Raw genomic sequence first — 26,507 nt, forward strand, 5'->3', positions numbered from 1 at the left:
TTGGGTTGGGTTGGGGGGGTGGGAGGGAGGGGTGGGGGGCGGCCGCTTCACAGTCGTACCCACAATCCTGTGCGTTTGTCGGGAGGCTTAAAAGGGTCACGGTCCGCAAGCGGAATTTTTATGGCGACGGCCGGGCCAGCGGAAACAAATGCCGCGGGCGCGTGAAACCGTGTAAGGGCAAGCCGGGGGGCGGTGGGGGGCGGTAGGGGGTGGCGTTGTTGCGGGAGGCGCTTCCTCTCCGAGACGGCGGGGGGGGGGGGGCGCGCGTGCCATGCGTGAGGAGGAAGGCGTCGGGAGAGGTCGCGATGTACGGCCACGGGACGAACTGCACCAGGAGGAGAGAGGAGGAAGGTGAAATCTCCTTGGGGGAAGGCGAATTTGTCCATCTCTCGTGACGCCCCGAGTCAAATGGAGACATCCCAGCTTGTCCCCCCCCCCCGCAACTCCGATTAGCACGGTTGGCTACGTACGGTGCAAAAGAAGTTCCATACGTACAAAGTTTACTGTACATACATCGTGGCCGGGAGCGGAGGTTTAAACGGGAAGATGGGAGACTCCAGGCCCCCCCCTCGTGACCTCTGCATCGCTGAAGGCAGCGTGTGAAACAGGAGGAGAATTTGAACTCTGAGCTTCTAATAATCACTGGGTCTAATCGGTCAGCCAGTCAGGCATTCAGTTAATCATAGTCACTTGGGTCATTCAATAAATGTGTCAGTCCAGTATTTCAATCAGGTCACTCAGTCACTCGCTCAGTTACACAATCAGCCCATCACTTGGTCACTAGGTCATTCATTCAAGCAGTCACTTAGTTATCGTTCGAACCAATCGCTGTCACTAAGTCACGAGTCAATTGCTCATTAAATACGTTTCATTTTAAAGCATCCCACGCATGCACCGGCTTGGAAGCCGCCATACATTTTTCAGGGTTTGACAAGTGTGACGCGCATGACCTCTGCCATCCGTTTGTTTATTGCCGTCCCAGTCGCCCACCAGGGGGAGCCGCGATCGGATGTCTGCAGATTTTGGGGCGACTCGTGACCTTGACGGCGGGAAACGCAGCGGCAACTATCCCTGCTGACAGTCGCCCTACAATCTCCCCACTGAGTCATGACCTTAGACACGCTTGGACGGGGGTGGACAGAAGTGGCGGTGGGGGCGGGAGGTTGTGACGAGAGAGGGGAAGAGGGTGAGGTGGCCCTGGTGTGTGTCGCCCCGTTGCTCCGAGCGTCGCCTGGTTGCGAGAAAGATCCGACTGATCGACTCGGGTTGCGGTCACGGATTGCGAGGTTTCTCTTCAGTCTGCCCCCTCTCCTTCCCTCCCAGAGCAGGAGATGGGCAACATTCGGTCCCACGGGATCTAAACTTGACCCCCCCCCCCCCCCAGATACTTAATTTCATACGGCCCGCTCTTAGCTCTTATTTATATTTTAAACTTCCCATTCATTTTGTTTTATTGGCCAGCAGGTTTGGATTTCACGCACACACGGCCCACAGCAACAGGTTAAGCGCCACACGGTCACTTCTGTCAGCCACGAAGGGCCCTCCCTCCCCCCACCCCGTTAACCTGGCCAACGGGCGCACAAGCATCTTCACCTTCGTGACGCGAACGCCAGGGTGCGTGCAGACGGCGGGGCGGGTGCGATTGCCCGTCGCCAGAGAAGTGATTTGATCTGTTTGGGAACCTCGGTTAGTTGGTGGGGGAAGTTTCCCCGGCAACCCTTCCTGTGCCAACAAGGCTGGGCCTCTGTCGTCTCGAGGCTAAACCGGGGGTGGCCCAAGAACTTAAAACCTCCGTGAACCGGCTCGGCCACAACAACAGCATCACCAGCACCGCTGCCACCAATCGCCAGGTGCGGCTGCTGGCCTCCGAGTTGGAACGCAGACAAGGCAACATCCATTGGTGGACCCGGTAGAAGCCCGACCCTCGTCACGATTCACGGGCAGACCGCCCCGTAGGTGTCCGCTGCACATTTTGTCATTCGTTTCCTGGCCCCTCGGTGTCGGGAAACTGGAAACTTCGAGATAGAAAGGCTGAATGGGGATTTATGTTAGAGGGGTTTGTGTTGTGTGCGGGTCATCTTGGCCTTGGCGTCAACGCGGGACCAAACGAACTTCAGCCTCTTTACCGATTTGTTTTCATTTTCCTCGCTGCAAAACCGGACCGTCCCGGAGACTGCAAGGGTGGTGGGGGGGGTAACGGGCACGGTCTGATGCCACGAGCGATGTTACAGCGGCGCCATCGCCTGTCTCCGGGTGGCACCCGGCACGCCCATTGTACTTCTGTCACTGCGAGGTGCCCGCCACCGATTTCAGTCGACCAGCGATCGGCCACAACGCATCTAAGAATGCCTCTCGCCGCCCGTGGCCGTGGCTTCTCCGCGTCAAGTCCCGCATGCTCCTACAGTCTACCAGCGGCACTATTTCGGCACACCACATCCAGTATTCCTGTCGCTATGATGACCGTGGCTCTTCACGAGTCGGGCGCCAGTGATTATCGTCTATTTTTATTTTTTAAATCGGCATCCCGGACGAAGATCCGATGGAGACATTGAGCCCCTGGCGTTGAGGATCTGGGGGGGGGACTGGGGGTCGCGCGCGTCGAGACATTTCGGCCGGTGTTCATTTTTTTAAATTGTCATCAGTTTGTTTTGAAGTAAAATGGAGTGATAACCCGAACCACGAGTGCGCCTCGGGTGGTGAATTTTCCTTGCACTACGGCGGCCCTTCCCCCGGTCGGAGTGGCTCTGCTGATGAAGGGTGTGGTCTGAATCGTCTTGAAGCCGGATTCGGTGAGAAGCCACATTTGGGGGCGAGTTTTGGATTCTTGGAAGAAATCTGATATTGAGGGATAGTTTGGGATCTTTACTGGACTTGTGTATCATTTAGGACGTGAGATATTTGTTGATGTGCGATTACAAATGTTTGATTTTTCTACAATATTTTACTTAGCCTATCGGCAATATTAAATACTTGCCGATAATTGAGGATGTGCTAAGTAAGTTGATCACATTGTGGAAAATCAATAATGTACACAACACAAAGCATAGCAAGGGGTGGGGCCACGCCATTTGTGGGCGGGGCCTAAAAGGAGAGGCGCCATCAGGAAGATTGTGGGGGCACAGGAATGGCTGGGTTCGACACAGGTTGCAACTTACCTGTTGCGTTAGAGTAATTAAAGAACAGAATCGGACCGGGCAGCAGTAAGCTTCAGTGTCCCAGATGTGGCCACAGGCCGACTCTGAGTTTAAACGCGGCCTTCGTGCTGAACAATGGGGACGTCGCCAGACACCACGTGACGACACAACCCCCACCGCGGGGCTCCCAGCCCAGACGAACCTCCCAGCCCAGACGGACCTCCCTGCCCAGACGACCCTCCCAGCCCAGACGGACCTCCCAGCCCAGACGGACCTCACCGCCGGCGTCGACCGAGACACCCAACAACTCTCCGGCCGTGCAATTATCGCGAGAATGACGAGGAGGGGAGGCCATCGTCCAGCTGTGGATAGACCGTGGCTGATGGCGAATCACAAACCCCGACACCGGCACAGAAACGACGAGCCATGCCCTGGACGTCACCGACAACTTGAGCGGAACGCGGAGCCGCCACTGTTGGCCGCCCCTCCCCGCTGGGCCTCCCCCCGAGGTCGACACATTCCGCGGCTGGAAACTGCAAATATCTTCCGAGTTCAACCCGTGACGGTGAACACATTCCTCCTCCTGCTGCGGAGGGAGCTGCTGGTAGGAACGTTGGTGGGTTGCTCGGTCAATGGCCTGCAGGGTCAACGGCCAGGGCGTGGTGTATTCCGCAAATATGCCCGACTGTGAGGGCGGGCACAAGCCGGCGTGAGTAGGTGAAACGTTGAGTTTTATAAGGGCACCACGGGGTGACCAGCCCCTCCCTATACAGCCCCACCCCTCCCCACCCCTCCCAGCCCACCCAGCCCCACCCTCCCCACCCAGCCCCTCCCCACCCAGCCCCTCCCCAGCCAGCCCCTCCCCACCCTCCCCTCCCCACCCAGCCCCTCCCCACCCCACCCAGCCCCTCCCCACCCAGCCCCTCCCCACCCAGCCCCTCCCCACCCTCCCCTCCCCACCCAGCCCCACCCTCCCCACCCAGCCTCTCCCCACCCAGCCCCTCCCTGCACCACGGACACAATAATCCCCTGTGGGCTGGTGTAACCAGGAGGTTCCTACCAGTAAAACATTCGCGAAAACAGAATTATATCGTCTTACCACGAGGCCGTTTTCCACGTCGCCTTTATTAACGCCGCTATTTCAGTCACGCGCGTCATAATGATTCAGTATCTACTCCGTGGGCGGCGTTTTTAAAATCTTTGAAATGAAAGTTATCACATCGATGGATGGTGTCTGACGATGATGACGGCGATGCTGCTGCTGCTGCTGCATCACAACGATGCGCACACAGCATCACAGTCACACGTGGACACGACACCTCCATTCACACAAGCCAGTGGCGGTGGCGGCGATTGTGCCAGGCTAGGTGCACTTTCACACACAGGCACATACAATCACACGCAAAGATTGTTCGCAAAGCCTCAACGTCCTATTAAAAGGCGTTGTTTACACATCGTACCTGGTACTTATTTAAGGCTGAGTCGACTTAGGGGCCGTCCATAAATGACGTCACGCGATTTTGGACGATTTCTTACCCCCCCCCCTCGTCACACGGCGTCACAAAAAGTCAGACCCCCCCTCAAATATGACGTCACAAAGCTCTGCCCCCTCCCCCCCCCCAAAAAAATAAAACACGCTTCAAATCGCTTTAAACTATTGTCATTGTAGTACGTATTTAATGTGGCGCTACACTCTGATGTTGTAGGAGAAAAAATGTTTTAAAAAGTCTAATTAATTAAGTAGAACGTGTTGTCTTTATTTATTTATTAAAGTTGCGCATTTTGATGTGACGTCACATTTCTCAACCCCCCTTCCGTCGTCACAAGTGTCTGACCCCCCCCCACACTGGGTGCGTGACGTCATTTATGGACGGCCCCTTTCCACATCGTCCCAGGTACGTATTTAAGGCTGAGTCGACTTAGGGGAGGCCAAACACCGGTTGTAATAATGGTCACCGGTGTTCACGCACAAACACCGCCCTGATCGCCAGTGCGGCCCAGTCATGAGACCCACGGTGGCCAGGAGATGCTGACTACCTCGCCTGGTGTACAGGAGGCCGTGGGCTCGGTACTCAGATGTTGACTACCTCGCCTGGTGTACAGGAGGCCGTGGGCTCGGTACTCAGATGTTGACTACCTCGCCTGGTACACAGGAGGCCGTGGGTTCGGTACAGACCCTGACGATGCCTGCTGCTGCGTCTCTCTCATCATCATCACGGTGGCTATGAGATGTTGACTACCTCGCCTGGTGTACAGGAGGCCGTGGGCTCGGTACAGACCCTGACGATGCCTGCTGCTGCTGCGTCTCTCTCATCATCATCACGGTGGCTATGAGATGTTGACTACCTCGCCTGGTGTACAGGAGGCCGTGGGTTCGGTACAGACCCTGACACCTGCTGTTGTGTATTTGGAGTTTGCGTCTCTGTCACTCATCATCATCACGGTGGCTATGAGATGTTGACTACCTCGCCTGGTACACAGGAGGCCGTGGGTTCGATCCCGACCCTGACGCCTGCTGCTGCTCCTGCTGTATATTGGAGTTTGCGTCTCTCTGTCATCATCATCATGGTGGCTATGAGATGTTGACTACCTCGCCTGGTGTACAGGAGGCCGTGGGTTCGGTACCGACCCTGACGATGCCTGCTGCTGTATATTTATAGTTTGCGTCTCTCTCTCTCATCATCATCACGGTGGCTATGAGATCTTGACTACCTCGCCTGGTGTACAGGAGGTCTTGGGTTCGGTACCGACCCTGACGATGCCTTCTGCTGCTGCTGTGTATTTGGGGATTTACAGCTCCCCGTCCCCCACGGCTACGTGTGTGGGGGGTTACCGCGGAATTTATTTATTTATTTAAGCCCGTGTGCTGTGGCTTGAGCATTCACATCCTGAAACCGGAACACAGTTTCACCGATCAGCATCCTTGGGGCTGCTGTGCTTCGGATTGTATGGACGTCTCGCCCTTCTCCAACACCAGGTATGGTCGCGTTTCCTTCGTGAAGCGGTGGTGATGGTGGTGGTGATGGTGGTGATGGTGGTGGTGTCCTCAGATGGTCACGGTGAAAGTGGTGGTGGTGGTGTTCTCAGATGATCATGGTGATGGTGGCGGTGATGGTGGTGGTGATGGTGGTGGTGATGGTGGTGGTGTCTTCAGATGATCAGGGTGATGGAATCCTCAGATGGTGGCGGTGATGGTGGTGGTGATGGTGGTGGTGTCCTCAGATGATCACGGTGATGGTGGTGGTGTCTTCAGATGATCATGGTGATGGTGATGGAATCATCAGATGGTGGTGGTGATGGTGGTGTACTCAGATGGTGGTGGTGATGGTGGTGGTATCCTCAGATGGTGATAGTGGTGGTGGTGATGGTGGTGGTGATGGTGGTGGTGATGGTGGTGATGGTGGTGGTGATGGTGGTGGCCTCAGATGGTGGTGGTGATGGTGGTGGTATCCTCAGATGGTGATAGTGGTGGTGGTGATGGTGGTGGTGATGGTGTCCTCAGATGGTGCTGGTGATGGTGGTGGTGATGATGGTGGTGTCCTCAGATGGTGGTGATGGTGGTGGTGGTGGTGATGATGGTGGTGTCCTCAGATGGTGGTGGTGATGGAGGTGGTGATGATGATGGTGGTGGTGGTGGTGATGATGGTGGTGTCCTCAGATGGTGGTGGTGATGGTGATGGTGGTGGCCTCAGACGTGTGTTTATTTGCTGACGAACCCCCCTGGGCCTATTGGTCAACCACGTTATGTATGCCGATGATTTGGTAATTGCTGCTCATTCAGAGGAGGAGTTGGAGACGCTGCTGCTGAGACTGGAGCGTGCCACTAAGAGGTGGGGCCTTACATCAGCCCCACCAAAACGAAGCACCTGCCTGGGTATTTTGTACTATCGGACACTCCACCCCCACAACTCCTAATCGGTGATGGGGCAGTAGTGGAGAGTGGAGAGTTTCCCATACCTGGGCAGTGTGCTCATGACTGGCTCCGTTTTAACAACAGAGGTCTCACTCCGAATCAGTCGAGCGGCAATATCTTTTCATCGATTGCGTAACGCGGTGTGAAAGCTACCTGGTCTGTCGCTCCGCACGAAGCTTCAGGTCTTCTCGGCCATGGTCATTCCCTCCCTTCCCCACGCTTGCGAAACGTGGACCCCCCTAATGGAGCATCTTCGCCGGTTGGAAACATTTAGGCTGGCCTGCCTACGATCCACCCTGGGTTTAACCAGGCTGGATTGTGTGAGGAGCTCACAAATCCTGGAAAGATCTGGGCAAACTCCCATCGGTGAGCTCCTCCGGCAGGCAAGGCTGCGTTGGCTGGGTCATGTAGCCCGCATGCCCAGCCACCGCATGCCGAAACAGCTTTTGTTCGGCCGGATCGAGGGGGCTAAACCGGCGCGGCACGGGCTAGAGAAGAGATGGAGTGATGTGGTACAGGAGGACGTGGAGCTGAGTGGACTTGCCGATGACTGGTACCAGCGGTGTCAAGATCGGCCTCTGTGGAGGAGGCTCGTGAAGGACGCTACTGGGCAGTTGGAGGCAGTCGCCCTCCAACAACAACGGAGGGCGGAGGAGCGACGCTCACAACAACGAGCGGAGCGCCGGGTGGCTAAAGCACAGCAAGTTGGTACAGTAGGGGGCACAGGTGGTGCATCAGCCAGTCATCTCGGTCATCTCGGTCAGTCGACTGGGTCTGCCCCGTGACCTCCTGCCAACGGGCGTTCGACACTTCACGCGGCCTCAAGGTGCACTTGGCCTGGCACAAGCGTCGTGGTGACGTCACCGCCACTTAGTGGCGAATGGCGGTTGTTGTGGTGAGGGGGGGTTGGGGGGGGTGGTGTGGGGGGGTTGTGGGGGGGGGGTGGTATGGGGGGGGTGGGGTGGGGTAGGGTGGGGTGGTTGGGGGGTGTGGGGTGTGTGGTTGGGGGGGTGTGGTGGGGGGTGTGGGGTTGGCGGGGGTTGTGGTGGGGGGTGTGTGGGGGTGGGGTGTGCGGTGGAGGGGTGTGGTGGGGGGTGTGGGGTGGGCGGGGGTTGTGGGGGGGGGTGTGGTGGGGGGGGGTTGTGGGGGGGTGATGGGGGGGGTTGTTGGGGGGTTGTGGGGGGGGGTTGTGGGGGGGTGGTTTGTGGGTGTGGGGTGTGTGGTGGGTGGGGGTTGTGGTGGGTGGGGGCTATGGTGGGTGGGGGCTATGGTGGGTGGGTGGGCGTTGAAGGGGATTCCCCTTTCAGCACCTCGCGTCGTTGTAGCAGTGGGCGGGGATTTCCCGACATCGGGAAGACTTCGTGTCGTCCCACGGGCAATTATCGGAACTGAGCAGAGCTTGTGTACTGTGCAGAGCTTGTGTACTTTACAGTACTTTCCCAATGTAGGGGAGGACATGTTGATGAGTAAAACGCTTTTACTTACACCCTCATCTTCGGGTGAGTACACTATGGTTATTTCACTGCTATAGTATATTCATATTTTAATTACTGTATAGGGAGAGAGAAACACACTCACCTCGTATTCTCCCCGCGGCTTTCATCAGTGGCGACTCGAATCAAGTTTAATTACAATTCACCAACCAATTTAATGGACCGGGGTGGTGAAGTATTGATGGAAATGAACGCTTTCAACGGCGTACAGTGCAGTAATAGTAATATAATTATATTACTAACTTAAGCTTAGAGAAGGAAGTTCCCTTGAGGTAAATGGCTGGTGAATTTCCAAGCAGTAAAGTATTGTACTGTTTAGACAACGTCTAAATAGTTAAACAATAAGTTTAAACCCTGCGAGAAGGCCTGAGGCCTGGTCCCTTCCTCCAGTCTTGCCTGGACACGCAGTCCACATAAGGTGCCTGCATCGCGGTAGGCGATTTAGGAAAATGCCTCCTCGGGCTTACGTAGAAAATACATTTTAACACAATTATACATATATCGAGGCGTAAATAAGACAATATAAATTAAAAATATGTGCCAGGACGAGTGTGATATACGGTATATATATAAATAATAAGACTGATGGAGGTTTGTCTGCTGCTTTGTCAATTGTTGAAGACGGTCCAGCATCAGCAAGACGTGAGCTCAAGTTGGTTTAGTTGATTTAGCTAAGAACTCGGGAGAGGCCAGGGTGGCACATTTCTATCAACGCGATCTCACCCAAGAACAAACTTTAATGAGGCTGAGTTCGTGAGAGAGAGTGATGTGGTGATGGTCTCTCTGCGCTTGACAAACGTGGAGCCCTGGAATTATACAACGCTGACACTTTTATTTGACTTGCTGAGGCCCATCGCCAAGCGATGTAGCTCGTGTTCGAAAGCGATCTGGCTGCTTTCAGAAATGGTAACGAAGTCGCTTCTCGTTCGACTCTCAGTCAGTCCGCCTGTCCCGGTGAGGGCAGCGTGGTGAGTCGGGCGGTCCACACCTCTCTCTTGCTGGGGACAGACTCCAGCACGACATTACACTACACTATACACTACTATAAACTACACTACACTATACACTACTATACACTACACTATACACTACTATACACTACACTACGATACATTACACTACTATACACTACTATAAACTACACTACGATACATTACACTACTATAAACTATACACTACTATACACTACACTATACACTACTATACACTACACTACGATACATTACACTACTATACACTACACTACTACACACTACACTACTATACACTACTATAAACTACACTACAATACATTACACTACTATACACTACACTACGATACACTACTATAAACTATACACTACTATAAACTATACACTACTATACACTACACTATACACTACTATAAACTATACACTACTATACACTACACTATACACTACTATAAACTATACACTAATATACACTACACTATACACTACTATAAACTATACACTACTATACACTATACACTACTATAAACTATACAAAGACTGTAGCTCTTCCTGAGGAATTCCCAGTCGTTCCCAGGCCAGCTGAGTGACACCGTCCCACCGCCAGCGTGGTCCTGGGCCGGTCTCGAATTCTTCGCCCAGTGGGACGCTTCTGCTGCTGCTGCTGCCTGGTAGAACTCCAGGTGGAGTCTACCGGGGGGGGGGGGGGGCATCCTTTCAAGGTGCCCGAACCACCTCAACTGGCTCCTCTCGATCCGGAGGAGCAGCGGCTCGACTCTGAGGCTCTCCCGGATTACGGAACTCCTGACCCGATCACGGAGAAACCCCAATTTGGCCCCTTGTACCCGCGATCTCATTCTTTAGGTCATTACTCAAAGCGCATGACGATAGGTGAGGGTGGGAATGTAGATCAACCTGTAAACCGAGACCTCCGCTACCGCTTGACTACCACGGAACGGTATATTGCCCGCAGTGATGGTGATGAGAGAGCAAGAGAGACACGCAAACTCCAAATATACAGGTGTCGGGGTCGGGATCGAACCCACGACCTCCTGTGTACCAGGCGGGTAGTTTATATCTTCTCATGGAATATCTATGTCAGTTTAAAACTTTTAGGCCTGCCTGCGATCCATCCTAGGTTTGTTCCACCAGGCTGGATAGTGTGAGGATCTCACAATCCTTGAAAGGTCTGGACACATTCCCATCAGTGAGCTCTTCCAGCAGGCAAGGCTGCGTTGACTGGGTCATGTCGCATGCATGCCCAGCCACCACATACCCAAGCAGCTTCCTTTTGAACGGATACAGGAGGCTAAACGGGCGCAGCATAAGCTAGAGAAGAGATGGACTGATGCGGTACAGGAGTATGTGGAGCTGAGTGGACTTGCCGACCAGCGGTGTCAAGATTGGCCTCTGTGGAGGAGGTCTCTGTAAAACGCTACTGGGCAGTAGAGGCAGTCGCCCTCCCAACAACAGCAGTGGTTGGAGAAGCGACGCTCACAACAACGAGCGTTGCACTGGGCGGATAAAATACAGCGAGTTGGCACAATGGGGAGCACAGGTGGTGGTGCAACAGCCAGTTATCTCGGTCAGTCTGTCCCGTGACCGGCTAGCAGAGAGCCTTCGATACTTCACGTGGCCTCAAAGTGTGCACTTAAAGTGCATCGAACCTGGCACAAGTGCTGTGGTCACGTCACCGCCACTTTATGGTAGTTCTGCATGGGTGCTAAAGAGTAACCACTGACAGTGTAACCCAGTATAGGCCAAAACATCCCCAAGGCTGAACAATTACCATGCAAATCACTCCGTTGAGATCATACATTACCAAAAAAGTCCCAACCCCCACCTCTGAAAAAAACATTTGAATCAGAAGTTTATTTCCCAAGAAAAGCCCATTGAGCTAAGCAGCATCCCTTTTTTGAAGCGCGACTCGCCAAGACGCTGGGAAAATGAGCGTAATAGTGATATTTAGAAAAATGTTCGTGAAAAAATACATTATTTATTTTAGCTGGGTGGTGGTGGTGCCACCTGCCTTGTAATGCAACACTGTGCAGCCTGCGACGGTTGGTGGATCACACACGGTCGTGGAACTCCCTTGCCGTGGGCATTGAACACTGGTTCTGCCAGGAGAAGGCGGTAAGAGCAAACCCGTGGACTCTCTCTTACCTGTTCCGTCTGTACAGGATCGAGTGTTTCCCCCTTGCACGCACGCGTGGGTTTTCTCTGGGTGCTCCGGTTTCCTCCCGCACTGCGAACACTTGTCGTTGATCGGTGCCGAGAACACCTTGACGTAAAGAGGACCGCAAAGCTCAGGCAATTGTTGGTAGCGACGGCTCCTCACTGCGTAGTTGCTGCCGCCGCCACCGCCTTCACTATCATCTGATATGGGCGGACGAATCCCACGGATATGGGGGCGGGCAGGGGAATTTAAAGAATAATAAAAATTCACAGAAAAGTCTGTGTGCTCCACCTGAATAATAATAAATAAATAATATTTTATTTATAGCAGCAACAATACGGTTCAGGAACGAGAAGCGAAAGTGGAGGTCTCGCTGCTGCTGCTGCTGCTGCTCCCCACGACAAGAGGGCTTCAGCAGAGAGTCCGTGTCGTGTCGCTGTTCCTCCATTGAGTGGGTTTACTGTAGACACTGACCCAGAGACTAACACTGACCCAGCGACTAACACTGACCCAGAGACTAACACTGACCCATAGACTAACACTGACCCATAGACTAACACTGACCCATAGACTAACACTGACCCATAGAGTAACACTGACCCAGAGACTAACACTGACCCAGAGACTAACACTGACCCATAGACTAACTGACCCATAGACTAACACTGACCCATAGACTAACACTGACCCATAGACTAACACTGACCCAGAGACTAACACTGACCCATAGACTAACACTGACCCATAGACTAACACTGACCCATAGAGTAACACTGACCCAGAGACTAACACTGACCCATAGACTAACACTGACCCATAGACTAACACTGACCCATAGACTAACACTGACCCATAGAGTAACACTGACCCAGAGACTAACACTGACCCATAGACTAACACTGACCCATAGACTAACACTGACCCATAGACTAACACTGACCCATAGACTAACACTGACCCAGAGACTAACACTGACCCATAGACTAACACTGACCCATAGAGTAACACTGACCCAGAGACTAACACTGACCCATAGACTAACACTGACCCATAGAGTAACACTGACCCATAGACTAACACTGACCCAGAGACTAACACTGACCCATAGACTAACACTGACTCATAGACTAACACTGACCCATAGACTAACACTGACCCAGAGACTAACACTGACCCATAGACTAACACTGACCCATAGACTAACACTGACCCATAGACTAACACTGACTCATAGACTAACACTGACCCATAGACTAACACTGGCCCATAGACTAACACTGACCCATAGACTAACACTGACTCATAGACTAACACTGACCCATAGACTAACACTGGCCCATAGACTAACACTGACCCATAGACTAACACTGACCCATAGACTAACACAGTGGGTTGACTGTGAAGAACAATGGCACACACAGACACAGGCAAAGATCCTCCCCCGCTGTGTAGCCCACATGGGCTGCTGAGGCAAGTGCTGTTAGAGTGCGGGTGGGTGGCCAGTACACCACATGTGCTCAATTACCCTCCCTTCTTTTTTTATTATAATTTTTGTTAGTTTTTTTTTGCTTATGTGCTCCCTTTTTTAATCAAGGCTATAACGCGGGTTTCCCGTGTAACATTAGTCCCATTGTGTGTTACTGTGTTCATAGACACCAACATGAAAACAAATCACCCTCAAAAACCCATCACCAGATCCCCTGCTGCTGCGCTACCAGCACCATAGCGGCGAAGGCACCTGCCTGACCTCCCTCTCCTCCCTCCCCTCCCCTCCCTCCCTCCCTGCAGGCCCCTCTGAGCCGTGCATGGCCCACGCGGTGCCAGCGAGCGCACATGGGCCGGAGTCGATCGCCGGGAGGGACGCCGCCGGCCAGGACGGCGAGGGGGACGAGGCGGCGGAGGCTGCGGCTGGATTGAACCCGGCCATCCTGGGCTCCTCAGCGCCCGACCCCAAGCACCTGTGCTGCCACTGCCGCCTGCTGCTGCGCACGCCGGTGCAGACGCAGTGCGGCCACCGCTACTGCCAGGCCTGCCTGGCTCAGCTGGTCCGGTGAGCCAAGAGATGCTCTCACTCTCCCGTGAGAATCGTCGTCGATGCTGCCAGGCCTGTGACTCTGAACTAAACTAATCACTAAAACTGTTTTTATTTTCCTCTTCTTGGTTCTTTCGGTAAAGTCATCACGTAGAAGGGAGATAATTAAATAATAATAATTAAACATAATAAAATTCAATTCTCACGACGTTTCGGCCACAACGCAAGCAGCCGTCCTCAGGTGAAGAACAGGTCTGTCGGAAAGACAGCGTCTGAATGAACACCACCAAGCTTGGCAGCGTCTATTATTTTACCAGGTAAGGCCCCCAGGAAAGTATTTAGCTCTTTTTCAGAAGTGACGTGGCTATCACAGATGACAATTCAACGAAGTGGCTCATCACGTGGCAATTTAGAGCAGCCAAATACTGTGATCGCGTGACGTTGAGGGGAAAACCAGGAGACCCGGAGAAAAACCAGGGGGAGAGAGACACGCAGACTCCAAATACACAGCAGCAGCAGCATGCGTCAGGGTCGGGATGGAACCCACGACCTCCTGTGTGCCAGGCGAGGTAGTCAACATCTCATAGCCACCGTGATGATGATGAGAGAGACACGCAGACTCCAAACACACAGCAGCAGCAGCAGGCGTCAGGGTCGGGATGGAACCCACGACCTCCTGTGTGCCAGGCGAGGTAGTCAACATCTCGCTGCCGTGGCGCCCCCCTTTGTGTCTCCTCGGCAGGCAGAGGCACATGACCTGCGCCAAATGCACAGATGAAAACGTGTTCGACCCCCACCTGTCCATTCTCGACAACACGAAGGTACAGCCAGACACAGACAGCCACACACAGCCCCTGTCTAAAACACACAGCCTGTGTCTCACACAGCCTGTGTCTCACACAGCCTGTGTCTCACACAGCCTGTGTCTCACACAGCCTGTGTCTCACACAGCCCCTGTCTCACACACACAGCCCGTGTCTCACACAGCCCGTGTCTCGCACACACAGCCCGTGTCTCACACACACAGCCCGTTTCTCACACACACAGCCCGTGTCTCGCACACACAGCCCGTGTCTCGCACACACAGCCCGTGTCTCACCCACACAGCCCGTGTCTCGCACACACAGCCCGTGTCTCGCACACACAGCCCGTGTCTCACACACACAGCCTGTGTCTCACACAGCCCGTGTCTCGCACAGCCTGTGTCTCACACAGCCCGTGTCTCACACACACAGCCCGTGTCTCACACAGCCCGTGTCTCGCACACACAGCCCGTGATTCACACACACAGCCCGTGTCTCACACACACAGCCCGTGTCTCGCACACACAGCCCGTGTCTCGCACACACAGCCCGTGTCTCACCCACACAGCCGTGTCTCACACACACAGCCCGTGTCTCACACACACAGCCGTGTCTCGCACACACAGCCTGTGTCTCACACAGCCCGTGTCTCGCACACACAGCCCGTGTCTCACACACACAGCCCGTGTCTCACACACACAGCCCGTGTCTCACACACACAGCCCGTGTCTCACGCACACAGCCCGTGTCTCACAGCCCATGTCACACACACACAGCCCGTGTCTCACACACACCGCCCGTGTCTCACACACACAGCCCGTGTCTCACACACACAGCCCGTGTCTCACACACACAGCCCGTGTCTCACACACACAGCCCGTGTCTCACAGCCCGTGTCACACACACACAGCCCGTGTCTCACACAGCCCGTGTCTCACACACACAGCCCGTGTCTCACACACACAGCCCGTGTCTCACACACACAGACCGTGTCTCACAGCCCATGTCACACACACACAGCCCGTGTCTCACACAGCCCGTGTCTCACACACACAGCCCGTGTCTCACACAAGCAAAACTCTGGACCGGTTTCGACATTCAGGGTCCTCATCAGCAGGGTCAGGATTGCCTTGAACCATCGGTTCAACGCAAGGCAGCAATGTGAGATGTTCCATTGTAATCTCTGCAGCGAGCATTGCAGCACCTTGTGTCCAAGAAGAATAGACATATTTTTTTTACCTTTATCCGCATGAGGAGCACACCTGTGACGGTTTGTGTTTTTGTCTGTGCAGTCTTAGGTGGCCGGGCTGAGACCATCCACTGAGTCTGTGGGTCTAGTCTTTCTGTGAGTCTTTGGATCTCTGTGTTGGTCTGTGCGTCCCCGTGCGAGTCTATGAGTCTGTGATACCATTAGCCTCCACGTAAGTCTGTGGGTCTCTACGCGAGTCGTCGGATACCGGGCTGAAGCCACCAACCCTCGGCGCTTGAGAACCCAGTTTAATCGCAACTCAGTCTATTCGAGTTTGTGGTTCCCTCTGCGAGACTGCGTGTCTCTGTGCGAGTCCGTGTGTCTCTCGTTTGAGAGTCTTGTTCATCGGCGTGTAAGCCGGTGAGTCTCTAGGCAAGTCTGCGTAGATATCCGTGTAGCTCTTAACATTCTGCGAGTCGCCGGTGATGGGGCCTGAGACCACTTGAGGGTGACACTGTTTGACCACAGGCAGCGGCTAAACTCGAGTTGGAAGCCAGGCTCTGAGCGGTGCCAGCTGATGATTCCGGTTGGCGCCGTTCAAGTATTGACGCCGCTGCTGCTCGCTCGCCATCGAACAAACACGGTCCACCGTGTCGCGCGCACTTTCAGATGCCCTTCGGCGGCCGTCTGGAACGCTGTTTCCTTCCAAATATTAGGAAGCTACTGGAGCTGTGCACTTTTAAATGATGTAGATTGACGAACTAATTTCGTGAGAACTGCCTTGGGTTTAGTTTGTTGTCCCCCCCCGCACATCCAATTAGCACGGTTGACTACGTACGGTGCGAAAAAAGTTCAACATACATAATGCTACGGGTACATAATGCTTTGGATGCTGATCACGATGACGCCGATGGTGATCTTCTTGGTTCTTTCGGTAAAGTCACGAAAGAACCAAGAAGATGAATCCCTGCAGTCGTGAAAGCTTTAAGCCGATGGTGATGTTAATGCTGCTGATGATGATATTGCTGATGATGATGCCACTGCTGCTCATGCGGATGATGGTAATTCTGCTGCGGATGATGATTTTGCTGACAACGACGACGACGATGATGATGGTGATGCTTTGGCAGGCCTTTCACGACAGGGCGGCTCAACGGGAGATCGACTGCCTCTCCGCTCGCTGCGTTAACGAAGGCTGCCCCTGGACCGGAACCGTCAAGGAGTACTGGGTGAGGGGGGGGCGGAGGGAGGGGCGGGCGCCACGCCTGGGACCTCGTTCAGGGATTGGCATAGGGGGGGTGGGGGGGATAGGGTCCCAGGGCTGCTATGCATGTGGTGGTGGTGGTGGGGGGTGTAGCATTATAGATAGGGGGGAGCGGTGGTGCAGTCGTTAGCGCGCCACGCAACGAACACCCTCTCCCCTCCCTCTGCACTCCCTCCCTCTCTGTCTCTCTCTTCTTTCTCCCCTCTAATCTCTCCTCTCTTCTCCTCACTTCCCTCTCTTCCCCCTCACATCCCCTCTCCACCCTCCCTCCTTTCTCCCATCGCTGCCCTCTCTCCCCTCCCATCTCGGCTTTCTCTCCCCTGACTCTCTCCCCTGTGTGTGCGTCTCAGTCAGCGCACGAGGAGCACTGCGAGTTCTCCACCCTGCCCTGCCCCTTCCAGGACGTCGGCTGCACGGTCAAGGTGAGCGCCGCACGGATGGATTCCAGCACGAATTTGTGGCGGCGGTGGTGGTCACGTCACGCCTGTCGCGCGTCGGTTACCGATGAGCGATTTCTGCCGAGCAATTGCTTGGGTGCCATCACCAACATCGTCGTCGTGATTGGCATCGGTCGGAGCAGTAGCGTTATGCTCATCAGCTTGACCATTACCATCATCGTCATCATCGCTGCTCTCATCACCGCCATGAGCCTCACATCGTCGTCACCACGGCAACGATCGCCGCCGACGCGACGACTGCGCTCTCTCGCTCCGTCGCCATGGCAACGATCCCGTCCGCACTCCCCCCCCGCACGCCCCCCCCACGTCTCCCCCCCCCCCCCCTACGGCACCAGGTCTCGCGTGGCGAGCTCTCCCGGCACGAGGAGGCGGCGGTGCCGCTTCACCTGCGGCTGCTGCTGGCGCCGCTCGCGTCCCTGCGCTCGGCGCTCCTCGTCCCCCCCGCGCCGGAGCGCTCCGCCCTCGAGAACGGGGTCGCCGGCGCCGTCCCCCGGCGAGTCGGCGCCGTCGAGTCGCGCGTGCGCAAGCTGGAGGAGCTCCTGGAACGGCTCGACGTCAACGGCGGCGACGGCGGCGGCGGCGGAGGCGGCGGCAGCTGGAACAAGGTGGACTCCGGGATAAACAGCGCCAGCTTGACGTCAGTATCGCCACGACGGGGGCAAGCCGGCGCCGCGAAGGGCGGTCGCAAGAAGGGAGCGGCGGCGGCGGCGCCGGTGGCCGAGGGAGGGGCGGAGGAGGAGGGTGGTGCGGCGGTGGTGCTGGGGCGGCTGGCGCGCGTGGAGCGCATGCTCACCGCGTTCGAGAACATCGTCAAGGTGCTGGACCGCGAGACGGAGAGGGTGGCGGTGGCGCAGCGCGAGACGGAGCGCCAGCGGCGGGAGGAGCAGCAGCAGCTGCACGCGGCGCAGGCCAAGGTAGCGGCGGTGGCGGTGATCGTCGCCACCACCATCTCCATTATCACCACCATCTCCACCATCTCCATCAGCACCATCAGCACCATCTCCATCAGTACCATCAGCATCATCTCCGTCAGCACCGCAATCGTCACCACCACCGTCACCGCAGTTCTTCTCCCTGCTTGCTCCCCCCGTGCTCAGATGCGGGAGGTGGAGCGCCAGCTGGCGGCGAAGGAGGCGGCGCTGGCCGAGCTGCGGGGCCGCCTGCTCTCGCTCGAGGCGGCCACCTTCGACGGAGTCTTCCTGTGGAAGATCTCCAGCTTCCGCCAGCGCAGTCGCGACGCCAGCGAAGGGCGCAACCTTGCCTTCTACTCGCCAGGTTGCCCACCACCCCCCCACCCACCCACCCCCACCGCCGCCACCGTCGTCCCCTCCTCCTCCTCCGCCCCGTCCACCCCGGCGCCAGCCACGGGCTGCACAGACTTCTTCTGTGCTCTGTCACCGCTACGATGGCAGCAGCAGCAGCAGCACGGTGGCTATGAGATGGTAACTACCTTGTCCGGTATCCAGGAGGCCGTGGGTTCGATCTTGACCAAGCGAGGTAGTTAACGTCTTGCCGTCGCGATGGTGACGATGATGGAGGCGCGGTGGTGAGGATGTTAGTGATGGTGATGATGTTGGATGTGGTGGTTTTGGTGGTTAGGATATTGATGATGATGACGGCAGGCACTGGCTGCTGGATAGACATTGCATGATGGTGTCCATGATGATGATGATGGATGTTGGCTGCCTGATGGTGCTGGTAGTGGTGGCGTTGAAGTTGTGGGGAGTGGTCGTTATCTGAAGCGGTTCTGGGCCTCTCCCCAGGCCTCAAATGAGAAGACCTGGTGCGGTGTGTGGAAATGAACACTGGGGAGACAGGTGGGCCAGGCACAATCGTGTTGGCCACCCACCGTGTGCCGTGCCGGCCTTCATAGGTGCTGCTACTCGCCCCAACAGTCTGTTACAGACTACACGGGAAATCGTTGTCATTGTTTGGGATGTCCGTGATGGTGATGATGGTGATAATGATGATGAGTGGCATTAGCTGATGGTGATGAAGTTGATGATAGACATTACTGGTGGTGGTGGTGAGGATATTACCGATCGTGATGATGGCGAGGGCACTAGTGAAGGTGGTGGTGATGTTGGGATGTTGGGAGCGGTGGTGTAGTGATTAGCGCGCTGCTCTATGAGCCCGGCTACAAACCGAGTTCCATTCCCACTCACAGCCACCAACATCGGTGATGATTATCTGAATCGGTCCTGAGCCCTCCCAAAGCTTGAATCGGCCTCAAACGAGAACCTGAATATAAAGATCGCCGCTAGGGAGACAAATGCAGCCGGCATGGTGCCGGCCACCGACCTGCCCCTTCGCGTGCCGTTCCGGCCTTCATAGGCGCTGCTACTCGCTGTCGGCACTCGCCCAACAAGTTCCGTCGAGGCTCCACGGGGGCATCTTTGTCTTTGATGTTCGGAACTAATTTTAATTGGAACCCTGAGCCCCCCCCCCCTCCACCACCAGCACCACCCAGGCCAAAACTCAGGTGAGAGCTCTTCATGAGCGACGTTGGGGCATCGGTCTGCTGCCAGTGGGGACGTGGTCATTGCCGCTGCTGCTGCTGCTGCTGCTGCCGCTGCTGCTGCTGCCAGTGGGGACGTGGTCATTGCCGCTGCTGCTGCTGCTGCTGCTGCCGCTGCTGCTGCTGCCAGTGGGGACGTGGTCATTGCCGCTGCTGCTGCTGCTGCTGCTGCCGCTGCTGCTGCTGCCAGTGGGGACGTGGTCATTGCCGCTGCTGCTGCTGCCAGTGGGGACGTGGTCATTGCCGCTGCTGCTGCTGCCAGTGGGGACGTGGTCATTGCCGCTGCTGCTGCTGCTGCCAGTGGGGACGTGGTCATTGCCGCTGCTGCTGCTGCCAGTGGGGACGTGGTCATTGCCGCTGCTGCTGCTGCCGCTGCTGCCGCTGCTGCTGCTGCTGCGGTGCGCGTGCACAGTAGCGGACACGGGTGGTGCATCGGTCATCTCAAGTGGGTCGACCCATGGCACCACCTGGGTCTGTCCCGCGAACCTCCTGACAAGCGGCCGTTCGACACCCCACGTGACCTTAAAGTGCACCTAGCCTGGCGCAAGCGCCGTGGTGACGTCACCGCCGCTGGGCGGGCGAATGGCGGAGCGTGACGCGGGCATCGCGAAGACGGGGCCGACTCTTGTGAGCGACGTCGCGGGGTCTCTCACGTCCACTCCGGGCGAATCGGACGGCGAACAGCAGCAGAATTACTCTCCAAGTCTCGCCGGCAGTATTCATCAGGGCGGCCGGCTGGGTTCGGAGCGCGTGCCTCTCTGCAACAAGCACGCCAAAGCGCCAAAGCGCCACCGCTGGAGCCAAGTCATCACCGGCAAAATAAAACTGTGGACGTGTGCTCCTGAGGGTATTGAGAGATTCATGACCAACCCAGCAATCTTAACCGCACCTGGACCGGGTTCTCTAATTTTCAGAGGGGTTGGGGTCACTTTGGTCGATAGGACATCATCAGTGTGAGGTCCACGACACCATTTTAAACCATTGGGGGTTTTACAGCAGCAGCAGGATGATGATGGGTGGTTGGGGGGGGTGTTTTCACTTTAGTGTAATGTCGGTGGGCAGGAGGGCCCACATGTCAGGGGGGTACCCGTAACCCGCCGCCGCCGCGGGGCCTTGCAGCGAAGAACATTGCACCGGGACGTTGCCGTGCGCTGCCCAAGGGCCTGCAAAGCTTTCGGGAGTGACGTGGACATGCGCGGACGGTGGGCGAGACGGAATTTTGGCGATCGGTGGCGCGGGAAGTCGGATTGTGTCCGGCCCTGCGACGTCGCGAACAAAAGCGGCGAGTGACTGGGACGACCCGATGCAGGAACCACCCCAACCTCGACTCACGTGGAAGGAACGCGGCTTGACGGCTGATCGCGAGGACGGCAACGTGGGACCAACGGAAGCGAGGCGCGATCCATTTGCTTGCGCTGGAGGGTACAGGGATGCCGCACGCCGATTGGACGAGCAAACTGAGCGCCCGGTTGCCGTGCGCTTTTCGAACGCCGTATGGAAGGAAGATTAATCATGTTAATATGTCGCGGAAAGCCATGTCATGGGAAGCGATGTCATGGGAAGCGATGTCATGGGAAGCCATGTCATGGGAAGCAATGTCATGGGAAGCCATGTCATGGGAAGCCATGTCATGGGAAGCAATGTCATGGGAAGCCATGTCATGGGAAGCGATGTCATGGGAAGCCATGTCATGGGAAGCCATGTCATGGGAAGCCATGTCATGGGAAGCCATGTCATGGGAAGCCATGTCATGGGAAGCCATGTCATGGGAAGCAATGTCGCGGAAAGCCATGTCATGGGAAGCCATGTCATGGGAAGCAATGTCATGGGAAGCCATGTCATGGGAAGCCATGTCATGGGAAGCCATGTCATGGGAAGCAATGTCATGGGAAGCCATGTCATGGGAAGCCATGTCATGGGAAGCCATGTCATGGGAAGCCATGTCATGGGAAGCCATGTCATGGGAAGCCATGTCATGGGAAGCCATGTCATGGGAAGCCATGTCATGGGAAGCCATGTCATGGGAAGCCATGTCATGGGAAGCCATGTCATGGGAAGCCATGTCATGGGAAGCCATGTCATGGGAAGCCATGTCATGGGAAGCCATGTCATGGGAAGCCATGTCATGGGAAGCCATGTCATGGGAAGCCATGTCATGGGAAGCCATGTCATGGGAAGCCATGTCATGGGAAGCCATGTCATGGGAAGCCATGTCATGGGAAGCCATGTCATGGGAAGCCATGTCATGGGAAGCCATGTCATGGGAAGCCACGGGAAGTGATGAGACGCCACAGCAAGTGACGTGCTGTTACGTGAAGTGACATTGGAGGAAGTGGTGAAATATGATCTGATCACGAGTTTGATTCGTGATGAGACCCAAATCGACTCCGACCCGCGGCTCGCGGTGACCTGCTGCTGTACCCGCGTGGGAGCCTCGCACGCCGCTACCAGCTCACGATCGGGATCCATGAGTTCGAGCCAGTTCTGCAAGAGCCTCAGAACGAAGTTGTTTCGGAGAGCCGAGTGCGGCGCGTGATCAATGCGCATTCGTGAGGGACTGGACTCGTGTAAGAGTGCGCAATCACAAATGTTCTTGCTGATGAAATACCGCAGCAAGTTATGATGTTACAGGAAGTGGCGTGCTGTGACAGGGAGTGGTCTCCCATAACCTGATGTCACCGTGAGCTTGTGTCTCATTTACAGGAAGTGATGTCATGGCAAGTGGCATGCAGTAGCAGGAAGTGACGTCACATGAAGTGATGTCACCAGAAAGCAGCGACTCGCTACAGGAAGCGCGTCACTGGAGGTGGCGTCGCGTAGAAATGTCTCGTTACAGGAGGTGCCGTGGCGTCGCGGGCAGAACCGTGCGGTCAGCGTAGCAAGCCGCCGTGGTGCCACGTGGTGCCACGTGGCGTCACGAGGTGCCACGTGGTGCCACGTGGTGCCACGTGGTGCTACGTGGCGTCACAAGGTGCCACGAGGGGCGACGCCGTCGCTCGACCGTTGTTTTTCTGCAGCGCCGATGATCGGATCGACGGAGCGAGCGTTCGTGGCGATGCCGGCGGTGGTACACGTTGTCTTTGCTCGTCCCGTTCCACGTCACTAACCCGTACCTCGTCGTGACGCACACACACGCACACGCGTGCACACACACAGCGTTCTACACAAGCCAGCATGGATACAAGATGTGCCTCCGGCTCTACCCAAATGGGGACGGCGCCGGCCGTGGCAGCCACCTCTCGCTGTTCTTCGTCATCATGAAGGGGGATCACGACGCCCTCTTGCCGTGGCCGTTCAAGTACAAGGTGCCTCACTGGAGTCTCGGGGTGGATTATCTTATCTTATATGCATCAAGCCGCCTTCGCTCAATGCACGCCTAACATAGTTTCAACGCACTGACAACAACAACAGAGTGATTTAAATGGCAAGGGACGTGCAAGCGCCGGGGAATGAGTCGCCGTACCACGGGGCGCCTGGGGTTACGAAAGGGCTCTAGGGGAGGGATGGGAAGGAGTGGAGGGGTGAGGGGAGATGAAGGGAATGGGTGTAATGCTAGAATCGAGGAATGAAAGGAGATTAAGCAGGCGAACTGCTGAATGTCCAGGAGAAGTCTACTCCAGTCAGAGGTGATCACGAGACCAGTTGAGTGGGCACGAGTGAGGGAGATGGTAGTTGAGTGAGTGAATGAGTAAATGGGTGAGTGATGATGGCTGAGCGGTTACACGAGATGGTGAGTCGCGCAGCCAAACAAGTTAAATTGTCTCGTGGTGCAAGAGCGTTCACGACGTGAAGGTTCTGATTGTTTCAACTCGACCCACCCAGCCACTCGCCCACCCACTCGCCCACTTCCCCACCCATTCACTCACCCACTCACCCACCCACTCACCCAGCCACTCACCCACCCACTCACCCACCCACTCACCCACCCACTCACCCAGCCACTCACCCAGCCACCCAGCCACTCATCCAGCCACTCACCCACTCAGCCAGCCACTCACCCACCCACTCACCCAGCCACTCACCCACCCACTCACCCACCCACTCACCCAGCCACTCACCCAGCCACTCACCCAGCCACTCACCCAGCCACTCACCCACTCACCCAGCCACTCACCCAGCCACTCACCCAGCCACTCACCCACTCAGCCAGCCACTCACCCACCCACTCACCCAGCCACTCACCCACCCACTCACCCACCCACTCACCCAGCCACTCACCCAGCCACTCACCCAGCCACTCACCCACTCACCCAGCCACTCACCCAGCCACTCACCCAGCCACTCACCCACTCAGCCAGCCACTCACCCACCCACTCACCCAGCCACTCACCCAGCCACTCACCCACCCACTCACCCAGCCACTCACCCACCCACTCACCCAGCCACTCACCGGCCGCCGAACCTTGACCGCGTTGAGGCCTAACCGTGCGTCCCACCCTCTGTGCCCACCCTCCGTGCCCACCCTCCGTGCCCACCCTCCCCCACGACCGACCCCCCCGGCGACGCCGCAGGTGACGATGATGCTGCTGGACCAAGACCGGCGGGAGCACGTGATCGACGCCTTCCGCCCGGACGTGACGTCCTCCTCGTTCCAGCGCCCCACGGGCGACCTGAACGTGGCCAGCGGCTGCCCCCTCTTCTGCCCCCTGGCCCGGCTGCAGGGCCAGCAGCGGCAGGCCTACGTGCGCGACGACACCATCTTCATCCGCTGCATCGTCGAGACCGACGGGGTCTGAGTCGACGACTCGGGACGGCCGGTCGCGGGGGGGGGGCCTCCGTCGGCGGTGGCTTCCGGGCCGGGCCTTGCGGCGCACGCGGAGGCCCGCAGCTCCGGCCGCCCGACCCGCCGCCGCCGTGGGGGGGATGGAGATTCGGCTGGCGGGCGGCTGGCCCTGGGGACGAGCGCTGGGACGAGCGCGCGTCCACGTCGAGGCCAGGGATCGCGCTTCCGATGGTGGTTGTGGTGGTGGTGGTTGTGGCTGTGGTGGTGGTTGTGGTGGTCGTGGTGGTGGTTGTGATGGTGGTGGTGGTCGTGGTGGTCGTGGTGGTGGTGGTGGTGGTGGTTGTGGTAGTCGTGGTGGTCGTGGTGGTGGTTGTCGTGGTGGTGGTGGTTGTGGTGGTGGTTAGGGTTTGGTGGAGCTGTGGCCGTGCGCCGATTCATAAAGGGAACGCTGTGACAGCCGGCGTTGCTATTCCCTCGCCAAGAGGAGAGGAATGGGAGGAAGTCCCCTTCCTCCGCTCCCCTTCCTCCCCGCGGCGAGAGGAGAGCAACGCCTGTTGACTCGGCGTTCCCTTCACTGACTCGGGTGCGTGGCCAGTGAGGGTGGGAAGCGCCGTGCGAGCGAGCGAGTGCCACTTACCCAAAGGAGCCTGTTCAGGCTGTACAGGGCTCTGTGCGGGGCGAGCGGTCGTGTCGTGGTGAGCGCAGCGCGCTGTGAGTACCTGGTGCGGTGTGTAAACATCGCCACTGGGGAGACAAAAGCGGCCGGGCGTGGTGCTGGCCACCCACCCCCTCGTGTGACGTTCTGGCCTTCATAGGTGCTCGCTAACAGCACTTGCCCCAACAGTCTGTCGAAGGCTGTCCGGGGGATCTTTGTCTTTGTGTGGGGTGAGTGGTAGTGTCGTGGTTAGCGCACTGCAAATTCGAAGCAAGCTTTGACACGAGCTTGATTCCCACTCACGGTCAACGCCAGTGACAGATTCATTATCCGAACTGGTCCTGGGCCTGCCTTAGGTTGACTCGGCCTCAAATGAGTACCTGGTGCGGTGTGTAAACATCGCCACTGGGGAGACGAAGGTGCTGGCCACCCACCGCCTCGTGTGCTGCTACTCACGAACAGCACTTGCCCCAGCAGCCTGTTCAGGCGATGGGGGGGGGGGGGTGGTAGGGGGGATGGAGGGGGGGGGCGCCGATGGGGTGAAGGTTCCTGCACCGCCGTGCTCCACTCACCACCGGTGATTTAGACTCCTCGGCAGCTGTCGGCGAGTTCCTTGCACAGAAACTGAAACATCTCGCGGTGGCCAGGAGATGTTAACTACCTCGCCTGCTATACAGGAGGTCGTCGGCTGCATCCTGAGCCTGACCCTTGCTGTATATTTGTTTTCACTTTCTCCCCGCGGCCACGTGGATCTTTCTCCGGGTGCTCTGCTTTTTCCCCCCCTCCAACATTTAGAATGAACGTCACGCGTTGAGAGTGTGTGGCTGCTGCTATGAATGTCCACACGATGACGACGACGACGATGATGATGAGCCACTTGGTTGAGCCATCACTCGTGATGACCAGGTCGCTTCTGTCCTTGCCGTCGGGCGGGGAATGTCGAGCGGGGCCGCCTCTCCCACCCGTGGCAGGACCCTCTTTGAAGGGAGCCTTGAGGCTGTCAACATCATCGATCATCGATGCCAATGTCGAGCCCGGAAGAGCCACCCAGACGGACCACTGCGGGCAAGTGGAGCATTGATCGATCGGTCAATCGACGCTCATTTTGAGTGCCGATATCGCCACCTCGGTAAAGCGGCCCTCGGTGCGCTTGACGGCACGACGTGAACGGCTCCGTA

At 56.7% G+C, this 26,507-nt stretch overlaps 1 protein-coding gene across 3 annotated transcripts; it reads left to right on the plus strand.

Annotated features, from left to right (window-relative positions):
- The first annotated feature begins 6,016 nt into the window (after positions 1-6,016).
- LOC144738987 (TNF receptor-associated factor 2-like) lies at positions 6,017-25,822 on the plus strand. 3 transcript variants are annotated; one of them, XM_078621999.1, is made up of 9 exons: positions 6,017-6,111; positions 13,476-13,737; positions 14,462-14,540; positions 16,842-16,940; positions 17,326-17,397; positions 17,769-18,347; positions 18,531-18,708; positions 23,108-23,256; positions 24,463-25,822. In XM_078621999.1, exons 2-9 carry the CDS (start codon positions 13,493-13,495, stop codon positions 24,685-24,687), a joined length of 1,626 nt encoding a protein of 541 aa, XP_078478125.1. In that variant the 5' UTR covers positions 6,017-6,111; positions 13,476-13,492; the 3' UTR covers positions 24,688-25,822. The 3 variants fall into 3 exon arrangements, with proteins under 3 accessions (XP_078478125.1, XP_078478124.1, XP_078478126.1); XM_078621998.1 differs by lacking the exon at positions 6,017-6,111 and adding an exon at positions 8,349-8,546; XM_078622000.1 differs by lacking the exons at positions 6,017-6,111; positions 23,108-23,256; positions 24,463-25,822 and adding exons at positions 8,349-8,546; positions 20,364-21,451.
- The last annotated feature ends 685 nt before the right edge of the window (positions 25,823-26,507 follow it).

The sequence above is a fragment of the Lampetra planeri genome, unplaced genomic scaffold, assembly GCF_965212315.1.
Source record: "Lampetra planeri unplaced genomic scaffold, kcLamPlan1.2.h2 scaffold_125, whole genome shotgun sequence".
In the NCBI taxonomy this organism is placed as follows: domain Eukaryota; kingdom Metazoa; phylum Chordata; class Hyperoartia; order Petromyzontiformes; family Petromyzontidae; genus Lampetra; species Lampetra planeri.